Here is a 23,300-nt window from a genome sequence, read left to right on the forward strand (position 1 = left end):
AGAAGGTGAGGCTGGCAAAACTCCAGCAGTCAGGATTTAGGGGGCATGCCATGCTGTTTTTAAAGAGAGTCAGCGTGTCAGAGAGAGGGAGGATTATCTTCTCCAGCTCCCATTTAGAGACTGGAAGGGTGAGGTGGGGGTCGGGGGAGTCATTGGTACTGCTGCCTTAGGCACAGGCCTCCCATTTACCCACCCAGGGCACAGAATTACATGCCCCCTGCCCCACTTTTCCACCCTTGAGAAATTGAAGAGTGGGGGAAAAACTGGCCTCCACATAGTGAGGAATTTCCCCTAGTCTCTGTGGTTAAGACCATAGAGACTAGGGGAGGCACTCCAGGGCACAAGACAGCATGCCCTTTTGACCATTAGTCATAAACAGCATTCTTGAGTCCTAATCAATCTTGAACTGCAGTACGTTGGTTTTTATAGCTGAACCGGAGCCAGTGAACAAGCCACGCCTTCTCCTGTTAATATAGCCATGCTCTTTGATTTTCGTAATCCAGTCCTGACTGCACCAAAAAATCTTAAGAACCAGTTAACATTCAAAGAGAAAATGGTTCATTACGCTCAGTTTTATTTCCCACCAACCCCAAATTGTAGGCTTCCTAACTCTGGCTCGGGGAATTCCTGGAGATTTGGAGATGGAGCCTGGAGAATTGGAGTTAGGGGAAGGAGGGAGGGAGGGAGATAAGTGGGGATGCGATTCCACAGAACTCGCCCTACAAGGCAGCCATTTCCTCCAGGGAAACTGATCCCTGACATATGGAGATCAGTTGTAATTCTGGGAAAGCTCCAGGCCTCACCTGGAGGTTGGCAACCCTAGCAGAAATTGATCTGGCTTGGATGATAGTAATGGCGCCAGCCCACAGAAACAGCCATTAGATCAGTACTCTGCTTCTTCCACTGCTTTATACTTTATCCTCCACTGTTATATACACCTTATGGTATGTAATGGGAAGGGAAGGTCATCCATTTGGAACAGAACACACAGCAAGCGGCTAGATTTCCCCAATGTATGTGGTTGGCAAAAGAGGCAGTAGGGAGTGCATATCTGTTCTGTTTATCTATTGAAAGAATAAGGTTTGGATTAAGATACTTTTTTGAGAAGGACAGTCTGGCACTGAGGGAGCGGATATTTCAGCAGCAGTGACATTGTTATTAAAGCAGAGCACTACTTAATACTAAATTACTACCTTACCATCGGCGGCCTCAGCTGTAAGCTCAAGTCAGTGGCTGAGGCAAGATAACACTGCAAATGATTATCCTGAAGGGCCCTCAAGGTCGGAGCGATGGATTATCTGGGCAAATTGTGTGTCCTTCACACAACCTGTGGCGTGCTGAGGACGTGGGGTGGGAAATTGGTGGACAGGCAGGGGGCTAAACCCCTCTCACGCCCACTAATTCTCCCCCCAGAAACACAAGGGCGTTTTATCCTCTCCAGTTGGACTTATTTTAGAATTTGGATTCTGGATCAAGATTTTTTAAAAAAAATAACCAACAGGGAGACGAATTTTCCGAAACTCCTGGAGATTTGGGGGTGGAGCTTGGAGAGGGCAGGGTTTGAGGAAAGGTAGGACCTCACTAAGGTATACTGCCATAGAGTCCACCCTCCAAAGCGACCGTTTTCTTCAGGGGAACTGATCATAGAATCATAGAGTTGGAAGTAGGGCTGTCAAAAAAAAAAATCGGTACAGTTCGGATTCGGCCGAATTTGACCCTTGTGGGGTCGGTACGTGCCGAAGTCCGAACTCCCCCGCTTCGGATCCCCGGTAATTCGGGGGGATCCGGAGTTCGGGGGAAAATTCGGCCGAAGCGCGCCTTCAGGGATTCCCTGAAGGCGCGCGGGGGCCCTTTAAACTGATCTGAGCCTCCCAGCTGGGAGGCGCAGATCAGTTTAAAGGGCAGCCCGCCCCCCTTCAGCGGGCTCCGCTGAAGGGGGGCGGGCTGCCCTTTAAACTCATCTGAGCCTCCCAGCTGGGTGGCGCAGATGAATTTAAATGACAGCCCGCCTCCCTTCAGCGGGCTACCCTGAAGGGGGGCGGGCTGTCATTGAAACTCATCTGCTCCGCTGGAGAGGCGCGGCTGTCATTTAAACTCATCTGTGCCTCCCGGCCGGGAGGCACAGATGAGTTTAAATGACAGCCCGCCTCCCTTCAGCGGGCTACCCTGAAGGGGGGCAGGCTGTCATTGAAACTCATCTGCTCCGCTGGAGAGGCGCGGCTGTCATTTAAACTCATCTGCGCCTCCCGGCCGGGAGGCGCAGATGAGTTTAAATGACAGCCCGCCTCCCTTCAGCGGTGTGAGAGATCCCCCTCTCTGAGTTTGCTTCTCCAAATCAGTTGCTCAGACGTTGATACAGAAACAATAGATTTATTGAAGCCTTCAGGAGATGAGACAGGCACAGGTAGAAAGTTGCAAGTGAGGGGCTATACGGGTTTACAGAATATATTGACTCCAGGGCACTGGGGCACTGGGGTTCACACTTATTGTTATGGGAAGTTACAAGCTTGGCATAATACAAAACATCAGACGGATCCCAGGAAGTCTGGTGCGGCTATCACACTTCCAAGGCCGCACCGGCCTGAGGGAGTACTGGCAGGAAGAACAGCGGGGGGGAAGATACATGGGCCATCAGGCCTGGCGCCTGAGACCAGAAGGTGTGAACTGCTTTTACGAGTTCACTGATAACACCGCAGGTGATGGAAAGCAGAGACACAAAGACAGAGACCCTCACAAGCGGGCTACCCTGAAGGGGGGCGGGCTGTCATTGAAACTCCTCTGCGCCTCCCAGCTGGGAGGCTCAGATCAGTTTAAAGGGCAGCCCGCCTCCCTTCAGCGGGCTCCCCTGAAGGGGGGCGGGCTGTCATTTAAACTTCTCTGCGCCTCCCGGCCGGGAGGCACAGATGAGTTTAAATGACAGCCCACCTCCCTTCAGGGGAGCCCGCTGAAGGGAGGCGGGCTGCCCTTTAAACTGATCTGCGCCTCCCAGCTGGGAGGCGCAGATCAGTTTAAAGGGCAGCCCGCGCCTTTCAGCGGGCTCCCCTGAAGGGGGGGCCGAATTGGCCGAATTTATTCGCGAACTCCCGAACTCGCTGAATTCGGCCCCCCCGGTTGCCCGCCAGATTTGAGTTCGGATCCGTCCGAACTGAAAATCACCGAATCAGGGGAAATTCGGTTGATTTTCAGTTCGGACCGAACCGAATTGACAGCCCTAGTTGGAAGGGACCGCCAGGGTCATCTAATCCAACCCTCTGCACAATGCAGGAAATTCACAACTACCTCCCCCCGCACACACACCCAGTGACCCCTACTCCATGCCCAGAATATGGCCAAGAGGCCCTCCCTCTTATCATCTGTCTAAGGTCACAGAATCAGCATTGCTGACAGATGGCCAGCTAATCTCTTCTTAAAAACCTCCAGGGAAGGAGAGCTTACCACCTCCCAAGGAAGCCTATTCCACTGAGGAACCGCTCTAACTGTTAGAAAATTCTTCCTAATGTCTAGACGGAAACTCTTTTGATTTAATTTCAACCCGCTGGTTCTGGTCCAACCATCTGGGGCAACAGAAAACAACTCAGCACCCTCCTCTATACGACAGCCCTTCAAGTACTTGAAGATGGTTATCCTATCCCCTCTCCGCCTTCTCCTCTTCAGGCTAAACATACCCAGCCCTTCAGCCTTTCCTCATAGGACTTGGTCTCCAGACTGGGTTAAGTCATGTGCCCATGTACACTCAAACATGGTCTGAAACCTGGGGAATAAATTAAGGGGGGACACAGGCCCTTCTGCCTTTCCTCCGTGGCACCGCCATTCACTGAATATTATTTCTATAGAGCAGGAGCCCTGCTCAACATTGTTGAAGCTGTGGACTCTTCAGGAATTTTGAGAAAGAGTGGTGGGCAACACTACAAAATGGCTGCCTTGGGAGGTATGACCGAGCACAAAATGGCTGCCAGGGGGCGCAATCACAAAATGTTGGGAAGTTTCAAGCCAAGCACCTTCCTATGACTGGGGCAGCTACCTCCAAATAAGTGCTCCCCTAAGTGCTCCCTACAATCAGAAAATTCTTCTGAATTGCCTCCTACCTAGGGTTGCCAGGTCCCCCCTCGGCTCCGGCGGGAGGTTTTTGGGGCAAAACTGAGGCAGGGATCATTAGGGTTGCCAACCTCCAGGTAGTGAAGGAAAATAAAGACACCTCTGCACACGTATCAGAAAGATGAGGAAATTAGTACAGGAGTATAGCTGTTACCAAAGCCAAATATATTGTAGCTGTATTTTTCACAGTATGTGGTAACACAACCACCCTTAACAATTCTATATACTATAACAAAAGATGTACAATTTTACATAATGAAATGTCAAAGCAAGTAACACATTAATTCCTCCAGCAGGTAAGTAATGAAGTACAGTTTGCAAGAAATGTTCTTATAGGATGCTCTATCCTTATAGCAGCAAGATGTGCATAGAAGGAGAGACACGAAGTCTTCTCTTAAGATGCTGTTTGTTCACACAACAGCAAGTTATGCATAGAAGGAGAAAACGATCGTTTCAGGGCATAAAGCCCATTTCTTCATCAGTTCTTCAAAAATATAATGTTTGCAGTTATATTTCATCATCCACAATATCTGGTTTCAAGCGAATAACCATTTCATAAATAGAATACATTACGCTTCCCCATAGGAGTAAGGTGCTGAGTTCCTTCCACTCTAGGTAAGGACTCAAGTGGCGTACCTAGTCCTTACCTAGAGTGGAAGGAACTCAGCACCTTACTCCTATGGGGAAGCGTAATGTATTCTATTTATGAAATGGTTATTCGCTTGAAACCAGATATTGTGGATGATGAAATATAACTGCAAACATTATATTTTTGAAGAACTGATGAAGAAATGGGCTTTATGCCCTGAAACGATCGTTTTCTCCTTCTATGCATAACTTGCTGTTGTGTGAACAAACAGCATCTTAAGAGAAGACTTCGTGTCTCTCCTTCTATGCACATCTTGCTGCTATAAGGATAGAGCATCCTATAAGAACATTTCTTGCAAACTGTACTTCATTACTTACCTGCTGGAGGAATTAATGTGTTACTTGCTTTGACATTTCATTATGTAAAATTGTACATCTTTTGTTATAGTATATAGAATTGTTAAGGGTGGTTGTGTTACCACATACTGTGAAAAATACAGCTACAATATATTTGGCTTTGGTAACAGCTAACCTCCAGGTAGTAGCAGGAGATCTCCTGCTATTACAACTGATCTCCAGCTGATAGAGATCAGTTCTCCTGGAGACAATGGCCACTTTGGCAGTTGGACTCTATGGCATTGAAGCCCCTCCCCAAACCCTGCCCTCCTCAGGCTCCACCCCAAAAATCTCCCACTGGTGGCAAAGAGGGACCTGGCAACCCTAGGGATAGTGTGTGCGTGCCCACACTGACGCAATCATATCACTTCTGGTTTACATCTGGAAGCCCCGCATCACAATGGGCCTTTTACCACTCAAACTGGGAGTTTGAGTGGTAAAAGACCCTTTGTGATGCGAGCCAAAAGTGGCACCATTGTGAACACAGTCCCTGCTTCCAAGCTGGGCACTTGATTGGTGGGCAATTGCACGCCAATCTAAGAAACTTGGCAACCCTACTCCTACCTCAGCTAGATGGAGGAAAGCCCTTTGCTTTGGAGAAGAGGGATTTTGGGGAAGAAGAAGGTAGGTACCAGGAAACATAGCTGTGGACACCATAAGCACCACACTGGGTGAGAGGGTTGCCAGGTCCCTCCTGGCAACTGGCGGGGGGGGGGACATCATTAGCAGGAGGAGGCCTAGGCTGGTGTCGCAGCAACACTGCTGGTGACATGGCAGCATCACTTCCATCGTGCCCTGGAAGTGATGTCATCCCATCGCTTGCAACATGGGACTCTCTGCTATTTGGGTGGTAAAGATCTTTTTTACAGTGAAGTTTTTGCCCAAATGCCAGAGCATCCTATCTCATCAGCGACATAGTGACATCACCTCCGGTGCACACTAGGGGAGGGGCTGAGACTCAGTGGTAGAGCATCTGCTTGGCATGCAGAAGGTCCCAGGTTCAATCCTCGGCATCTCCAGTTAAAGGGACTTGGCAAGCAGGTGATGTGAAAGACCCCTGCCTGAGACCCTGGAGAGCCGTTGCCGGTCTGAGTAGACAATACTGACTTTGATGGACCAAGGATCTGATTCAGTATAAGGCAGCTTCATGTGTTCATGTGTTCACACTGGAAGTGATGTTGCCGTGTTGCTAGTGACATCACTACGATGCCAGCCTAGGCCTTCCCTCACTGTCAGTACGTCCCCTCGCTGGTCATCTGAATATCAGCGGGGGGCTGCGACGGGATCCCCTGCCCCCAGTGGGGGCCAGACAGCCTTGCTGGGGGAATCACTGCTATAGGTTGTCTGTGCAAATGCTCTGAAAACTGAACTGAACTGTGTGGTTTGAAGTGTTGCCTGCAACCATTCACCTGTGTTCCTTTCCCCCCCTCCCCTATTATTTCTTGCAGTACAATGGTTCCCGTCCAAGGGAGGAATGGGAAATGTGGCACCCCACTCTCATTGCAGAAGCCCTCTTTGCAATATCAAACATTTTAAGCTCCTTGCGTCTCATCTCCCTGTTTACAGCAAACTCTCACCTGGGACCCCTGCAGATCTCTCTGGGACGCATGCTGCTAGACATCCTCAAGTTCCTCTTTATTTACTGCCTGGTGCTGCTGGCATTTGCAAATGGACTCAACCAGCTTTATTTCTATTATGAAACCAGTGCCTCGGAAGAACCCAACAACTGCAAGGGGATCCGATGCGAGAAGCAGAATAATGCCTTCTCCACGTAAGACTCCTCCTCCTCCTCCTCTTCCTTTGGGCCCCCAAATACCTCCCAGGCCTCGACATGCTGGTTGCCACTCCAACGAAAATCCCTTGATTTATTCATGTGCCATTTGTCAGGGTTATGTGAGCAGGTGGCGGGAGGGATCTCTGAGGTCTGGTGGTGGGAGGCGGCTGACCTGACAGCCTCTGCAAGGGCCTGATGTCGGCAGCCGGTGAGAGTGACAGGCGCTCTAACACCAGGGCTGTAATCCCTGTCATTGACATTTGCATATCACAAAAGATAAAAGCCACAGGGACACGCCAAGGGTTTGTTCCAAGAGGAAATGTCATCCTCTGCATTTCAAAAGCCCCTCTTGGTGGGGGTCAGATATCCGTAAAACGATATCTGAGTTGGTTTGCCGCAAACACTCCTTGGATTGAGTCATACAAAATTGCTAAAATGAGGTTATGCTTAAAAAACAGAGGCTTGACATTAGACACTGTTTTCACCCCCGGAAGCCAGGAGTGTTCCTTTTTAGCTCTGTTGGGTATACTGGGGTAAGGACATGAACCCTGCTGGATCAGACTGAGAGGCTATCAGATCAGGCCTCTTGTTTCTAGACGTTACCAGCCAGGTGCTGCCATGAAGCCAGCAGGGCATGAAGGTAATGGCCCTCCCCTATCGTTTGACCCTCCCACCAGCCGCTAGTACTCACAAGTATACTGCCTCAGAGCATGGAAGTTCTATTTTGCTGTCATGACCAATAATCCTTGATAGGCCTGTCCTCCATCCATTTCTCTAATCCCCTTTTAAATTCATCAAATCTGGTGGCACGTTGGCTTCCGCATAAGATGTTCTGCTTCAATTTCACTTCTAAACAGGAGTGCTTTTTTTGAGCATCCACATCCTGTCCCCTAAGGGTCTTCTTTCCATGTTACCCCCCTTTGCTCTAATCTGTCCCAAACCTGCTTTGGTGCAAGCTTTTTGGAAAGAACGCAGCTCAAGCATGTTTGCATGCCACCTGGATGGGAAGGTATGCAGTTTTGAAGGCCCCACATACATCCGAACCATTTTCTTTCCAGTAGTCCCTCATAGTCACTACTTTCCTTGCTGTACTAATGGTGGGCTTTAAAAAATCAGTAACTCTGATTGAACTATAGTGCAACATTGTAGTGATTTATTGCCATGGTCTACTAATTCCTCTGCATTCCCAACTGTCATTTTCTAAGCAAAAAGTATCTTGCCCTTTTGGTTGTGGAGATATAAGGGGAAAGGTGTAGGCAGTTCTTGTTCTGATTGCTTGGAAAGTAATGGGAAGAGGGAGCTGCAAGACAGCTGGAGTCAGCCAGGAATTCGTTGCTCATCTCATCATTGTGGCAATGAAAGCAACACAGAGAATCATCGTTGTGCTGATGCAGCCCATTACTTCATCTTGTTGCAGCAAATTTTATAAATCAGTTATCCTATGAATAGTTCCTTTCTTTTACATGTCCCAAATCTACCAACAATCAATTTCATGGGCTGACATTGAATTCAAATGTTATGGGAGAAAGGGCAGCAAATTTCTCCACTCCATGACCTTGCATAATTTCATTAATCTCAATCATTTCACCCTTTAATAATTTTTTCCTAAAGACAAAAGCCCCAAACTCTTTAGCCTAGCCTCATAATGAAGGTGCTCCAATCCTTTCATCATTTTGGTTGCCTTCTTCTGCACCTATTCTGTTTCTGAAAAATTCTTTTGAGATGGAGGGGCCAGAACAGCCCACAGAGATGTCATTTTTAAAGCGTCCCTTTTTCATTAATAGCTAGGTTCAAATACACTAGCACCTTAGAGACTTGCACGACTTTTTGAGGTACGAGCTTTTGAGAGTCAAAGCTCATACCCACCCCCAAATCTTGTTGGTTTCTAAGGTGCTACTTGGACTCAAATCTAGCTGTTTCTCTGCAGACCAACAAGGCTACCCTCTGAAACATGTCCGTGGAGGTGTTCTAGGACTAGGGACATGATGCAAACAGGACTGACAATGTAGCTCTCTTTCGATAGATTTGTCCTCTTAAGACCTGCACATGGTGTCCCTCAAGGAACACGGGTCACCACGAGGGGAGGTCTAGGAGGACAACCTCCCAGCGGCCCTGGTCTCCTTGGGGTTATGTTGACAGCTCCAGGTTTGGAAATACCTGGAGATTTGGGGGGTGGAGCCTGAGGAGGATGAGGTTTGGTGAGGGAAGGAACTTCAGTGGGGTACAATGCCATAGAGTCCACCTTCCAAAGCAGACATTTTCTCCAGGAAAATTGACCGCTGTCACCTGGAGATCAATTGTAATAGCAGGAGATATCCAATCCAACCACCACCTGGAGGCTGGCAACCCTACCTTGGGGGTACACAGAGCAAGGAATGTCATTCGTGAGCCACAGCTCACGAAAGCTCATACCCTGCCAGAAATTTTGTTGGTCTTTAAGGAGCTGCTGGACTCTTGCTCTTTTCATATCAAGGTTGAGTTGGGCTTCAGTGGTGTGGGGAAAGGGGGTTGAGAGGAAACACGTCTCTGGGAACCAGGGTAGCTGTTGACTCCCCTCCGAGGCATTCACTACTTAAACCAAGCTTTCTGAAGGCCAAACCAGATGGGAAGAAGCAGCCATGTTTGTTATTCCTTTGTGTGTTTGCACATAAAGCAAGCAGCAGGGTAGAGTTACCAATTCTGGGTTGGGAAATTCCTAGACATTTGGTGATGGAGCAGCTGAGTGGCTTGATTGAAAAGGCTGGTTTAAATATGGACCTCTTTAAATTCTGAAGAAAATGGGCCAGTTTAATGTTTTGATTTAATTTATCTTTCCATTCAGAAGCCTCCAGTCTTTCTGAACCTGCAGGCACCATTGGAGGTTTGGCATGGTGTGGTGGGTGCAGCCACAAAGTGGCTGCCACAGCTTACCTTCAGACACACAGGATCTTTGTGATGGGGGAACAGCTGCCGTCAAAGTAAAAAAGCCTGCTGAATTTTTTTCAAAAAATTTGCACAGCTGATCAAGTCCAGTCAGACGCCTCGCTGGGCAAAAGCCCCACACAACAACACCCACTTTCTAAAAACACTTGACAGTCACCAGGAAAGGTGGCGGCAGGCGCAATAGTGTCCACAAGGCACCATGTTGGGGATCCCTGGACTAATTCCCGTATAAGGACCCAAGAGTATAATGCAGATCCTCTGGCCAGGCAGTCCTTTTTACACTGTAGAATTTGACTCAGCCTATGGAAGCAACTGTGATGTTCAGGGGTTCTCTTTGGTTCTGTGTATATTCACTAGCAAGATGGTTTCCTTGACGGCCTCAAGTAATTTTCAAAAGGAAGGCCTGGCAGAGCAGATGTGGAAACTCAGCATCCCCCTTGTTCGGTTGACTTCAGTTTATAAGCACAAACTTATGACCTCTTGTGTCATATTTATAATGTTTTGACGGGAAACACTATAAATATGATTCCCCCCATCACAGCGTGTGTTCGAAGAGTTAGGACGCTGCCATCCAAACAACTTTAATTCATTGAATTGGACACAGGGTCACGGTTCTGTTGCAAAGCGATTATGAGTTTAGAATGCCATACATTTTTTCCACATGCCAATAACACAATGTAAACCCATTTTTAAATGACACTTCAGCTGGTTTTTAAAAAAAAACATCTGTTTTTGAGGGTTTTTAAAAACCATTTTTTAAAATCCATCCCGAAAATTAGCCTCTTTTTGAGTAATATACTAGACCCAACAAGAGATGGATTGACTCCACAAAGGAAGCCACAGCCCTCAATTTGCAAGATCTGAGCAAGGCTGTCAAAGATAGGACATTTTGGAGGACTATGATTCATAGGGTCGCCATGAGTCGGAAGCGACTTGACGGCACTTAACACACACACACACACTAGATGCTTGAGTGACAGATAAGGGGAGGAACTGTTTACTTCAACCTTGCACAGCAACAGTTGTAATAACAAGAAGGTGTTTTCCCTCCATATGCTCAATATGCACACTTTTTCACTCATCAGTAATCTTTACAACAACCATGTAGGGTAGTGTCATGGCCTTCCCTGAGTGGCAAGATGTCCAGGGGCAGCACTTGCATTGCATTTGTTTATTTATATCCCGCTTTCCTCCCCAGTTGGGACGCAAATCAGACTTTAGAACATTGTTCTCCCCTCCTCCATTTTCTCCCAACAACCCTGTGAGGTAGGTCAGGGTGAGAGTTTGTGACGGGCCCAAGGTCATCCAGCGAGCTTTCATGGTAGAAGTGGGGATTTGATCCTGGGTCACCCAGGATGCTAGTCCACCTCTCAATCCCCTACCACCACACTGGCTCTCACTTCAGAGTAGCACGTGGATAAGAGCACTGGAGACTCTGAAATACTTGTTTATATGCCAACGTAGAAACAAACCCTAGGAGAAGCAAGCGGGCTCCCCAAAGGGGACGGCACTACTGCCAGTCCTGCTTCAGAATCCCTAAGGGCAACCCCATGCTTTGGGGTTAGCCCACTCCAGAGAAAAGCTCTCAGCATTTTGGCACTTCCTCTGCCTTTTTGGCACCCCATTCTAGCTGTCCCTTTGTCCCTCCCCCATCTGTACTTTGATGGGTATCCTGCCCCCAAACCAGGAGCCCTTAAGGAAGATCCAGCCCTTTGGGGAAGTCTTTAGCCACTTGTTGTTTGTCAGATGAGCGATCCACACTGCCCGGTTTATAACTCCTGGCTAGTATTCTTCCTTCCTTCCTTTCCTTCCTTTTATCCCTTAGAACCTCCTTGATCAATTGATCTTGAGCAGCCTATATCTAGTGTTGGAGGGATATAAGGACTGAAACAAATCTTGCCACTGACAATGTAGCCTTGGGGTCCCTATCGCTTAGTAAAAAAGGCATTATGTCAGTCACAGAGGCATTGGATTTGTATATTAAAAGGGGGGAAATATAGTGCGATCGAAGTTCCTCGTAAAAGCGGCATTCCCAAAGGGCTTGGGCTAATGAGTCAATAGAGCCAGAAGAGCAAGGGCAGATCCTGTCTGAGTATGGGATATTCAGAATTCTGCCCTGCATCACCATAGAAGGGTTAGCATTCAATCTAGCCAAGCAAAGGCTAGTATTCTTACCTGTGTATTCCAGAGGGAAGCCAAGGCTAAGAGAGAGCGCCTTGCTGACGGTCTCCAAGCAAGGCCGTGCCTGGCTTTAAGCAGGGCTGATCAGCTCCCTGCACCCACACCGGCAGCAGTGCGCCCTCTGAGAGCCAGTGTGGTGTAGTGGATACAGTGATGGACTGGGCCCCCCAGCGACCTGGGTTCAAATCCCCACTTTTACCATGGATGCTGGCTGGGTGGGCTTGGGCCCGGCACACACTCTCAGCCTGGTCTACCTCACAGGGTTGTCTAGTGAGAAAATGGAGGAGGGGAGAATAATGTTCTAAAGCCCCTTTGAGTCCCCACTGTGGAGAGAAGAGCAGGATATAAATAAATAAATAAATGCAAATGCATCGCCCTCTGGGCCTCCAGCAGGGGTTACTGATGACCCTCCTAGCGGCTTTTGTGAGTTCCCAACAGGGTATGTTTGAAAGATCCTTCTCTTGAATTTCACAGACAGAACAGCTGTGACTCTGGAGGCAAAACAGATGATTGCTTCCCGAAGCCAGCGTTTCACCCTGCTGCTGCGGGAGAGTGCGGCTCAAATCCTGATATTTCACTTTGGCTAGGAAAAGCTGATTTCAGACCTTCGACTTGGGCCCGAGCCTGCAGCGGAGAATTATTTGACGAATGAACTCCATGCAATGGCTCGATGCAGCCGTTGAACCCACACAAAAGCAAACCTGGCACACAAGCCTGCCCGTGTGCACACCGGCGAAATTGCAGCACATGACAACATGCGAGGGGGCACAGACAGGAGGGGCCCAGGTTTGCTGGAAAGAAAGGATCAGCGGGGGGAGGGAGAGCATTAGAGCGGCTGACTCGACCCTGGCAGGTGGGCCGAAGGCAGGGCACCCGCGGCAGCGTTGGAGACTTGCCTAAGCAGCTCGCTCTGCCTCTTAAAAGCCGAAACAGTCATTATTAACGCCCCTGGTACCAAGTGACATTTTGCTCCTCGAATAGGCACCCAGCGGGAACGGCTTGCTAAGAACAGGCAGCCAGCGAAAGGAGAAATTATATCTGTGGGCCGGCGTGATGGAACGGCATTGTCATGGATCTCACCGGCCCTCCCCTCAGCACTGCTTTGAGTTGACTTTCTTTAAACCCCCCTCGATGGATGGAAGATGGAAGCCAGGCTGCCCCCCCCCACCTCAGTTCAGATCTGAAGAGCATCAATCAGAGCAGTCGCTTAATAAGATCTGGTTTTGTAAGGGTCTTGTTCTTTCTCTGCACAGCGTTACTGACCATCCTGCTATTTCTTATGCTTTTCCGAGGATGGGCTTAATCGCTTTGCAACAGAGCTTGTTCACAGGACAGGCAGCTCCGGCTCACCCACAAGCCCCTTCGTAGGGTTGCCAGCTCCAGGTTGGGAAATTGCCTGGAGATTTGGTGGTGGAGCCTGGGGAGGGTGGGATTTAGGAAGGGGAACAGATCTTGGTGGTCTGGAGATCAGTGGTGATGCCAGGAGATCTCCAGGCCCCAACTGGAGGTTGGCAGCCCTACACAGTGATAACCAAGGGGTCGAACTGTTTGTGATTCACGTTTTAAGCTGTTTTTGCTCTGATGGCCCACTGGAAAAATATCTTGACAAAAGGAGTCTCATTTAGAACATTAAACATCTGGTCCTCACCAAAAACAGCAAAATCTTCTTTAACTCAAGGATCACGTTGCCACATTCAAATATCCTGGGGTGGTGCATTTCAATGCATCAATTTTCAAGGGCCAGGAAAATGCATCGTTCCGTGAAATTCAATGTGCTGCAGCTGTTTGCGAAAGCAGGCATCTAGCTCATGCCATAGGGTGTATGGGCCACGTCTAATTGGCATAGATGATGCTATGGGGTAGGACAAGGATGGTAAGGTTGCCAGCCTCCAGCTGGGACCTGGAGATTTCCCAGAATTACAACTGATCTCCAGATGACGGTGATCAGTTCCTCTGGAGAAAATGGCAGCTTTGGAGAGTGGACTCTATGACATTATACGCTGCTGACATTATACGCTGCTGAGATCCCTCCCTTCCCCAAACACCATCTTCCCCAGGCTCTATCCCCCCAAACTCCAAATATTTCCCAACCCAGGGTTGGCAACCATAAAGGATGGACATGCACCTGGTTGAAGAGTATCATTTCCTCTATAGAATCATAAAGTTGGAAGGGACCACCAGGGTCATCTAGTCCAACCCCCTGCACAATGCAGGAAATTCACAACTACTTCCCCCCCACCCCCAGTGACCAGAAGATGGTCAAGATGCCCTCCCTCTCATCATCTGCCTAAGGCCATCTAATCTCTTAAAAACCTCCATGGAAGGAGAGCTTACCACCTCCCGAGGAAGCCTGTTCCACCGAGGAACTGCTGTAACTGTTAGAAAATTCTAATGTAGTGTGCTTTGCCCTTACAAAGATATTTTATCCTTTCTCCCATGCGGCCACTGGTAATTCACCAGAAGAAATGGACTCCCACCCCCCCAGTGCTATTTTTGTGTGAAGTGTGGCTGATAACTGGAATGGATTTTGTTCCAAAGCTTCTAGAAAGTAGGAGATAACTGGTGTTGAAAGGAAACATGACACTCACTTTGCTCTTTAGAAGGCTGCTGGGGTTGATGGTTTTTTCCCCCCCACTGGAAGTCAAGGCAGGGGGGAGAGAGTTTGTGTGCCAACTAAATGCCAGCTAGGCTAGACTCCTTCAATTACTGCAAAAGCCTCAAGATTCATGAACCTTGCCACATTTTCTTCAGTCTGCCTTAGTTTGCTTTACATCCTGTTTTCTCACACGTCACACTCATTTGGTTTAAAGTCTGTGCTTCGGGTGACATCGAAGATTGGGGGGGGCGCAGATGAAAGAAGGAGGAGAGCAGGTTGACAACATCCAGAGCTTTCCAGAAGTCTTCTAGAGTCTTCTTCTGCCTAGTCCTTTTCACGGAGATGCTAGGTCCTCTGCATGCGAGATAAAAATCAATTGTTCTTCACATCCACTGAAAAGAGGCAAAGTATGATGGCTGTGTGCGTGCTCAATTCCAGGAAACTCAATTTTAGACCAGGCTTCCCACCAAACCTTGCTCTCCCCAGACTGCACCCCCAAAATCGCCAAGAATTTCCCAATCCTGAGTGGAGCCTGGAGTTCTCCCAGAATTACAATGGATCTCCAGACTACAGTGATCAGTTCTCCTAGAGGAAATGGCCACTTCCATGGATGGACTGTGTGGCATCGCATGCCTGCTCAGCTGCTCCCCGACCTAAGCCCTGTCCTCCCTAGGCAATGCCCCTAAATCTCCAGGAATTTCCCAAGCCAGACTTGGCAACCCCTACCAACAATAGCAAAGGGAGCCTCTTTTTGCTGGCTCATGGGGTCATCGGATTGTGACAGCCGGCATGAGGTCCTCTTCGTTCCCTGATTCTGCAGGAAGCAGGGTCACACCTTACTTATTTTGCCAGCCACAAATCCACGGGTCCTCATTTTGATTGTCCATATTCTGGCACTGTAAGCAGTTAGGATAGGGTTGCCAATTCCACATTGAGAAATACCTGGGGGGGAACCTGAGGAAGGTGGGGTTTAGGGAAGGGAGGAGCTTCAATGGGGTCTCATGCCATAGAGTCCACCTTCCAAAACAACCATTTTCTCCAGAGGAACTGATCTCTGTTACCTGGGGGTCAATTGTAACAGCGGGAGATCTCCAGCCACCACCTGGACGTTGGCCTCCTAACTAACTTAGTAACAGGAACTCAAGGCTCCGGAGGAAGCAGACCTAGAAACAGCAAGGAAGACAAGGTGGCTCTTTGGTCCAATGCTGCATGAGTGTTCCTGTGTTCTTCAATTAACCCTTTAATTACTTGTAATTTGACAAATCAACTGATGCGCTTTTTTTGCCCGTATTCGGCTAGTAAACAAAAATGTGTCTTTTGCAGGCTCTTTGAAACTCTACAGTCTCTCTTCTGGTCTGTGTTCGGTCTGTTGAACCTCTACGTCACAAACGTGAAAGCCAGACACGAATTCACCGAGTTTGTCGGGGCGACCATGTTCGGCACTTACAACGTCATCTCCCTGGTGGTCTTGCTGAACATGCTCATAGCAATGATGAACAACTCCTACCAGCTCATAGCAGTAAGTCAGCCAATGGGCTTCTTTTCAGGTTTCTATGGGAAGATACGTTTTGTTGGCTCTTTGTGTGCAAAAGGCCCCCTTGGGCATTCCAGCCAGCAGGTTCCGCAGAAGCAGGTTGGCTCAACAGAGCTGGGAGGTGCAGAAGGAGAGCTAGACAAATTCTTCCTGCTACAATTTGTCCAGGCTCAAGGAAGTCCCTCTGTCTTTTAATACACCTCAACAGCATGAGAATGGCCCTCCCGCATCACCTCCCTTCTCTGGCCTGGAGGCTCATGGGCCACTGGGTCAAACTGCTGGCAGTGATGGCCTGCAGTTCCCTCCTCTGACCAGCAGTTGGGAAATACCTGGAGATTTTGGGGGTGGAGCCTGAGGAGGGTGGGGTTTGGGGAGGGGATTCAGTGGGTTATAATCCCATAGAGTCCACCTTCCAGAGTTGCCGTTTTCTCCAGGTGAACTGATCTCTGTCGTCTGGAGATCAGCTGTAATCCCAGGATATCTCCTGCTACCACCTGGAGGCTGGCAATCCTACCAGCAGTCCTCGTAGTGAACCAGTGCTTGATCTGTGGAAGAAAGGTTGCCAGCTCTGGGTAGTGAAGTTCCTGGAGATTTGGAGGTGGATGCTTGGGAAAGGTGGAATTCAGGGAGCAGAGGGAGCTCAGCAGGGATGGAATTTCACTCTAGGGGGCATTTTTCACGGTAGATTTTGCTTCTCTTTTGCCGTGGAGCAAAAAAACCCCCGATTTAAATTACTTTTTCATGACAGCGTACCTTCCCCCCCGCCATCCCGAAGCAGTTTTGATTTTTCACGGGAAGAACTGTGCAGTATTCTGCACCGCTTACCTCTGCTCCCTTGTCCTTCCCCTTCCATTCCGCTCGTGACACCGCCCCAAATCCGCCCAACCCCGCCCACTTTGCCCATGACGCTGCTTCGCTCCATCTGGACAAACAAAGAAAGGGATCTTGGGGTGGTAGTGGATAGCTCAATGAAGATGTCAACCCAGTGTGTGGCTGCTGTAAAAAAGGCAAATTCTATGCTGGCTATAATTAGACGAGGAATAGAGAATAAAACTGCTGCTATCATACTGCCCTTGTACAAATCTATGCTGAGACCACACTTGGAATACTGTGTACAGTTCTGGTCACCACACCTAAAAAAGGGTATTACAGAGCTTGAGAAGATGCAGAAAAGAGCAACAAAAATGATCAGGGGACTAGAGCAACTGCTCTATGAGGAGCTGTTAAAATGCTTAGGGCTGTTTAGCTTGGAAACAAGGGGGTTAAGGGGAGACATGATAGAGGTCTATAAAATTATGTATGGCTGTGAGCTCCAGACCTGGTTCAGTCATTCTCCCCCCACACACACACCCGGCCCTCCCACATGTGTGAAGACTGTGTCTCATATATTTTAGACACTGATGTATTCATCAATCACCTTATTAATTGAAAAATTGATTTTTATTTATTTATTTTGCAAAACCACATAGGGGATTGGGTAGTAATTTCCTGGTGTTAAACATGCCGCATTAAATGGTCCTCCGTATCTTACTGCCTTATTAGATGTAGATATTTTAGATTTCGCGGCCTTCTGTCTGGCAAATTTTAAGCAGAACAATTGTATCTATGCCATTAAAGGTTTTTGTATTGTATTGTAATTTCCTGGTGACATCATGGAGGTTCAACCAATCTGCAGTATGCACAGCCAGCATTATCTGCAACCTTGAAGACTTAGCTGTATTTATTTTTTCCAGAGAAAAATCAATATGTTTGAAATAAATATAGAGAGGCATTTCCAGCCAAGGGCCATCGCTCTGTACAGGTTGCCCCTGCCTTCCCCCTAGCATGGGTTGCTACTAGAGTTTCCAACTTAGGGCTGGGAAATTTCTGGAGATTTTGGAGGTAGAGTATGGGGAGGGGAGGGTTTTGGGGAGGAGAGGGACATCGAGCAGCCATTTCCTCCAGGGGAAGTGATCTCTGTTGTCTGGAGATGAGTTGGAATACCAGGAGATCTCCAGGCCCCACCTGAAGGCTGGCAACCCTAGTTGCCACATTTTCTAGAATACTATCAAAACTCTGCCCCATCTCTCACAGAGCTGATGCAGGTACTTCACCTAAGTGGCTAAACTGTGACCCAGGAAACTCACTTCAAGCGTTCCTTCTTGGTAGCCCTTATGCAACCCACTGATGCTCCAGCCTGCAATTTGCAATGTTTTACACAGCCCCCCTTGCAGGGTTGTTGTTAAGGATTGCTAAGATAACATGAAGCACATGGCATATTTCATGAAGCACTTGGCATAAGATAACGTGAAGCACTTGGCATATATTAAATGTTCCTCTGCATTGTTGTTTTGTGAGTTTGTCGCATGACTGGCTTCTTCTAGCCCTTTAGTTGGTCATTCAGGACACGGTCCCTAGGAAGATCTCCTGAGCAAACCCCACTCGAATGAACGGAATATACACAGGAGTGTAAATTATGTGATGAGTTCCATCCTGAAGCCCTGTCCCTGTTTGAGCACCAGGCTGTTGGCTTGGCTGCCCAAACGCAGGACGGGGGAGGCAGCCAGCACTCTCCATGACATTGGGTATTTGGCAGGAGTTCTGGAACAGAAAAGACAAACGGCTCCCTTTCCCCTCCCTCCCTCCCTCCCTCTGCGGGTCCAGGCAAAGCACCTCCTTCTGTTTTCTTAGGTGCACAAGCAAACCTGGAATCACCTTAAATCTTGAGAAAAAGTTCCTAAACCCAAGCAGAGAATGGGCCAAGTAACCCGTCACAGATTTGGGTAGGGGTGTTGAAAAAAAAATTCGGTACAGTTCGGCTTCGGCAAAATTCGGCCCGTTTAAATTCGGACCGTGCCAAAGTCCGAACTGCCCCGCTTCGGATCCCCGAAATTCGGGCGACTTCTGGAGTTGGGGGGGAAATTCGGCCCCCCTGCGAGCCTTCAGGGGGCTTCCCTGAAGGCGCGCGGGGGGGGGGCTTTAAACAGATCTGTGCCTAACAGCTGGGAGGGTGGGGGGGTGGAACAGATCTGTGGCACAGATCCAGGAGGCACAGATCTGTTTAAAGGGGGGGGATGGAACAGACTCCTGGGAAGGCAGGCGGGGGGTTGTCAAGCCCCTCTGAGCTCTCTGCGCGGGGGGCTCTTTAAACAGATCTGCGCCTCCCAGCTGAGAGGCGCAGATCTGTTTAAAGGGGGGGTGGAACAGATCTGTGCCTCCCTGCCGGGAGGCGCAGACCTGTTTAAAGCCCCCCCCCCGGCACCTTCATGGAAGCCCCGTGAAGGCCCAGGGGAGCGGCCGAATCTGCCGAATTTATTTGCCGAACCCCAAAGTCGGCAAATTCGGCTCCCCCGTTTCCCGCCTTTTTTGAGTTCGGTTCGTCCCGAGCCGAAAAACAGCCGAATCGGGGGGAATTCGGCTGTTTTTCGGTTCAGGGCGAACCGAATCAACAGCCCTAGATTTGGGCCTGTGTGAAGTTGTGTGCCAGTGCTGTCCCTCGCTAGGGAATGATAGCATCAGTGATTGGTGCCTATCTCAGGCGAAAGGCATATCTCTAGGACAGGGTGATAAATGTAAGCACAAATAAAGAGGAGACAATGAAGTCCAGTTTAAGACAAGGTACGATGACATCAAAATCAAGAACGAAATCCCATATTACACCTTTTGTTGTGTTTGTGTTAACTGCCGTCAAGTCGCTTCCAACTAATGGCGACCCTATGAATCAGCATCTTCCAAAATGTCCTATCATTAGCTCCCCATCTTACAACTAAATCAAAGCCCACAGCCAATAAAGCAGCAGTATCCTTAGAACCAGCATAATTCGAATTAACAACATTAAGCTGCCATCAGTTTAACAAAAGCATAAGAGCAATCCAGAGGCACTGGTCAGCCGCATGCCCGACAAACTCCCCTTGCGAAAAGAGCCATCTTTTAACATCCAGCAAAATGCCCACAAGCCTGGGACGAGGCTGGCCTCCCTTGGGAGAGAATTCCAGAGTGAACCCCTCATCTCAGAGCCTCCCAACATCAGGATGATGAGGGAGCTCCAAGGTGGACTTGTGATGGTAATCTCAGCGCACACCGGCACATCCTTCCGTCCAGCGTGGTGTAGTGGTTAAGAGTGGCAGACTCTAATCTGGAGAACCGGGTTGGTTTCCCCACTCCTCCACATGAAGCCTGCTGGGTGACCTTGGGCTAGTCATAGTTCTCTTTGAGCTCTCTCAGCCTCACCTACCTCACAAGGTGTCTGTTGTGGGGAGAAGAAGGGAAGGGGATTGTAAGCCGGTTTGATTCTCCTTAAAAAGTAGAGAAAATTGGCATATAAAAATCAACTCTTCTTCAACAACTACTTCAGTTCAAAGGCCATTCTGGAGATGGGGTAGCTTCATTGTGCCATCATGCCTTGTTTAAAATCCTGGCCAGTTTGTCCAGGTTCGCCTAGTTCACCATTCAAAGTTCTTGATCTGTCACTTCCCCCATGGCACGATAGTTCTGGGTCTACAGGACTGGCCGCCAGCCATGCATTGTGATGGTGGTGCAGAGCAGCTGAAAAAGATCCACCAAGGCAAGAGACCAGCATGACCTCTGCATTGCGTAAGGATAATGGCAGTTTGCCAAACTGCCCGATTCTTTTTCCCCCTTTTTGGACCAAGCTATTTTAAACTTCAGGAGCTGTCTGTTCTCTTGGGGGCACCTTGAGGCAAAGCCATTATTGATTGTTTCTCTGAACCAACCTGCTTTTTTTTTTGCCCCCTTGCTGTCCAAACCTATTTTTAATAGCCAAGTCAGCCAAATCTGAGGATACTTAAATCCAGAGATTGAACCCGTGAAGGGCCAAGACACATATTTCAACAAACCTGAATAGCATCCCAGGTTTGCAGAAAAATCTGAATTTTTGTAATGGGGGGGGGGTCCTAAAACCCCAAAATAATAAGAGGAACACTTGTATAGCCTATACTCCATTGCATGAACCAGAGTGTCTTGTTTAGAAAGCAGAATGCTGCCTACATACGTAAACAGGTCTTGCAGGGACTTGCCAGACAGCTATGATCAGGTCATTCGGTACTCGAGCACGGCGTCTTTTACGCATGGCTGGATTTCCTCATCTCAAAGATTTTTCAAGACCAGACAGAAGTAGCATTCTTTTATGACTACAGACGGAATCTGTCATGATGGCAAAGAGAAGGGCAGTGGGATTTATGTCTGGGAGGTGGGGATGGCCTGGTGGCTCCATTACTCATGAGCAATATAAAATAATGGGGTGGGTAATGAGGCCACCAGCTGATGCGGCCAATGATTTTCCCCCTTGTCATCTCTTGGCAGCCTTGAGAGCAAAAGCAAAGGAGTCCTTCTGGGTGTCTGGCTTGGCAGTTCGGAAAGGAGCCTGGAGCCTGGAAGATGCATTTGGAAATCAATCGGTCACTAACTCCAGAGCTGATTTTTGAAAATGCACCACGTACTGTGGATGGCACTTTCAAGGTGCCAGTCACGGTTTGCAAGGGCAAGCCTTCTGCGCATCTGCTGAGTACACAGGCTGGAGGCCTTAGAGCCGGTACCCATCGTGGGCACATTCATCCCACTCAACGTTCCAAGCGAAGATGGGATAGATTGGGCTTTGCTGTGGCGTGTCATTTTCTTGCAGCCAGAGTCTGAAATGGACAAATGACGGCTGCCTCACACTGCATCAGAGTGTGAGGTCCATCAAAGTCAGTATTGTCTATTCAGACTGGCAGCAGCTCCAAAGGGTCTCAGGTAGGGGTCTTTCACATCACCTACTACCTGGTCCTTTTAACTGGAGATGCTGGGGGTTGAGCCCTGGAGCTTCTGCATGCCAAGCAGATGCTCTCCCACCGAGGCTTCTGAATGATAAAGGCCAAATATTTGCTTCATTGTGCTCCTCAAAGGCTAAGAGCTTGCTGTGCCCCTTTAGGTGCAGATTGCTCCATGAGTCTGTGGGGGTGGTGTTTGCGGTGTGTGGTGGGCTCAGCCAGCACCTGAAGAGGCTTTGAGGTCTACTCCAGATCAGGAGTTCACGGTAGGGTTGCCAGGTCCATCCTGGCAACCGACAGGAGGACTTACTGACAGCAGGGGGAAACCTAGCACAGCATTGCAGTGATGTCGCCCATGACCCAGCAATGTCACTTCTGGTGCATACCAGAAGTGATGTCATCGTGTTGCCGGGGACACGGGATGCTCTGGTATTTGGTCAAAAAGTTAGTGGTAGATGAACTCTTACCATAGAGTTTTTGCACAAATGCCAGTGTCCCACGCTGGCGGTGACACAATGGCGTCATTTCAATGCATGCCAGAAGTGACATCACCATGTTGCCAGTGACATCGCTGCCATGCTGGACTCCCCCTAGTCCTGCCGGCCAGCTGATTGATAGTGAGGAGCAGCTGGGGACACAGGCTTGGCAGCCCTCGTGCACAGCCCACAGGCTCCCTCCAGCCTGTAACGCTTCCTGCCTTTATCTCCATACATGTGAGCCCTTGGCCTAAATCAGAACCAAAACAAACCACATAGAGACAGCCAGGTCCAAAAGAAGCTGGTTTTTACTTGGTCTAAATAGGAGTACAGAGCATGAAGAAAAGCTGACAGCAATGAGCTCGCTGTCTAACACTCAGCAGTATAAAGGCTATGATATTTGCAAGTGATTACAGAACACAAACAGGCTTCGGTATGCAGGCTTGTCCTTGAGCTTAGTCAGTAGTCAGGTCAGCGATAGAAATGAAAGCAAAACAAAGTAACTGAGATACAGGCCTGACATCCTGCCCCCCTTAAGGCCCCCTTCCTCCTGGCAAGGGGGATGGCTTGTCCGGGTAGGTGGTGTGAAAGGCGTTTACTAAGCGGGGGGCGGAGACATTTTGTGCACGCACCCATTCGTCATAGGCAGGGGGGAAGTGTTTCCAGCGAATTAGGTATTGCAGAGATCCATAGTGTATACGTGAATCCAGGATCTTGGACACCTCGAAATGTTCCTCCCCTCCCACCATCACTGGTTGTTCGGGAGGCGGCTCTGGATGCCAGTCCGAGGAGGCGACATGGGGTTTCAGGAGACTGACATGGAAGACGGGGTGGATACGCCTTAAGGTTTTGGGGAGAGTCAATTCCACGGCGACAGGGTTAATGATTCGGGCGATAGGAAATGGGCCAATGTACTTGGCACTGAGTTTGTGACAAGGACGGGTGGAGCGCAGATTTCTGGTGGAAAGATATACTAAGTCCCCGACTTGAA

At 48.9% G+C, this 23,300-nt stretch overlaps 1 protein-coding gene across 1 annotated transcript in view; it reads left to right on the plus strand.

Moving 5' to 3' along the window:
* Positions 1 to 23,300, plus strand: part of TRPC5 (transient receptor potential cation channel subfamily C member 5) — a 168,256-nt gene that overhangs the window by 116,320 nt on the left and 28,636 nt on the right. Inside the window, exons 5-6 of the mRNA XM_056859397.1 lie at positions 6,528 to 6,850; positions 15,876 to 16,071. Of these exons, the coding sequence (XP_056715375.1) occupies positions 6,528 to 6,850; positions 15,876 to 16,071 (519 nt within the window). The remainder of the gene's footprint in view (positions 1 to 6,527; positions 6,851 to 15,875; positions 16,072 to 23,300) is intronic.

The sequence above is a fragment of the Euleptes europaea genome, chromosome 13 (assembly GCF_029931775.1).
Source record: "Euleptes europaea isolate rEulEur1 chromosome 13, rEulEur1.hap1, whole genome shotgun sequence".
In the NCBI taxonomy this organism is placed as follows: domain Eukaryota; kingdom Metazoa; phylum Chordata; class Lepidosauria; order Squamata; family Sphaerodactylidae; genus Euleptes; species Euleptes europaea.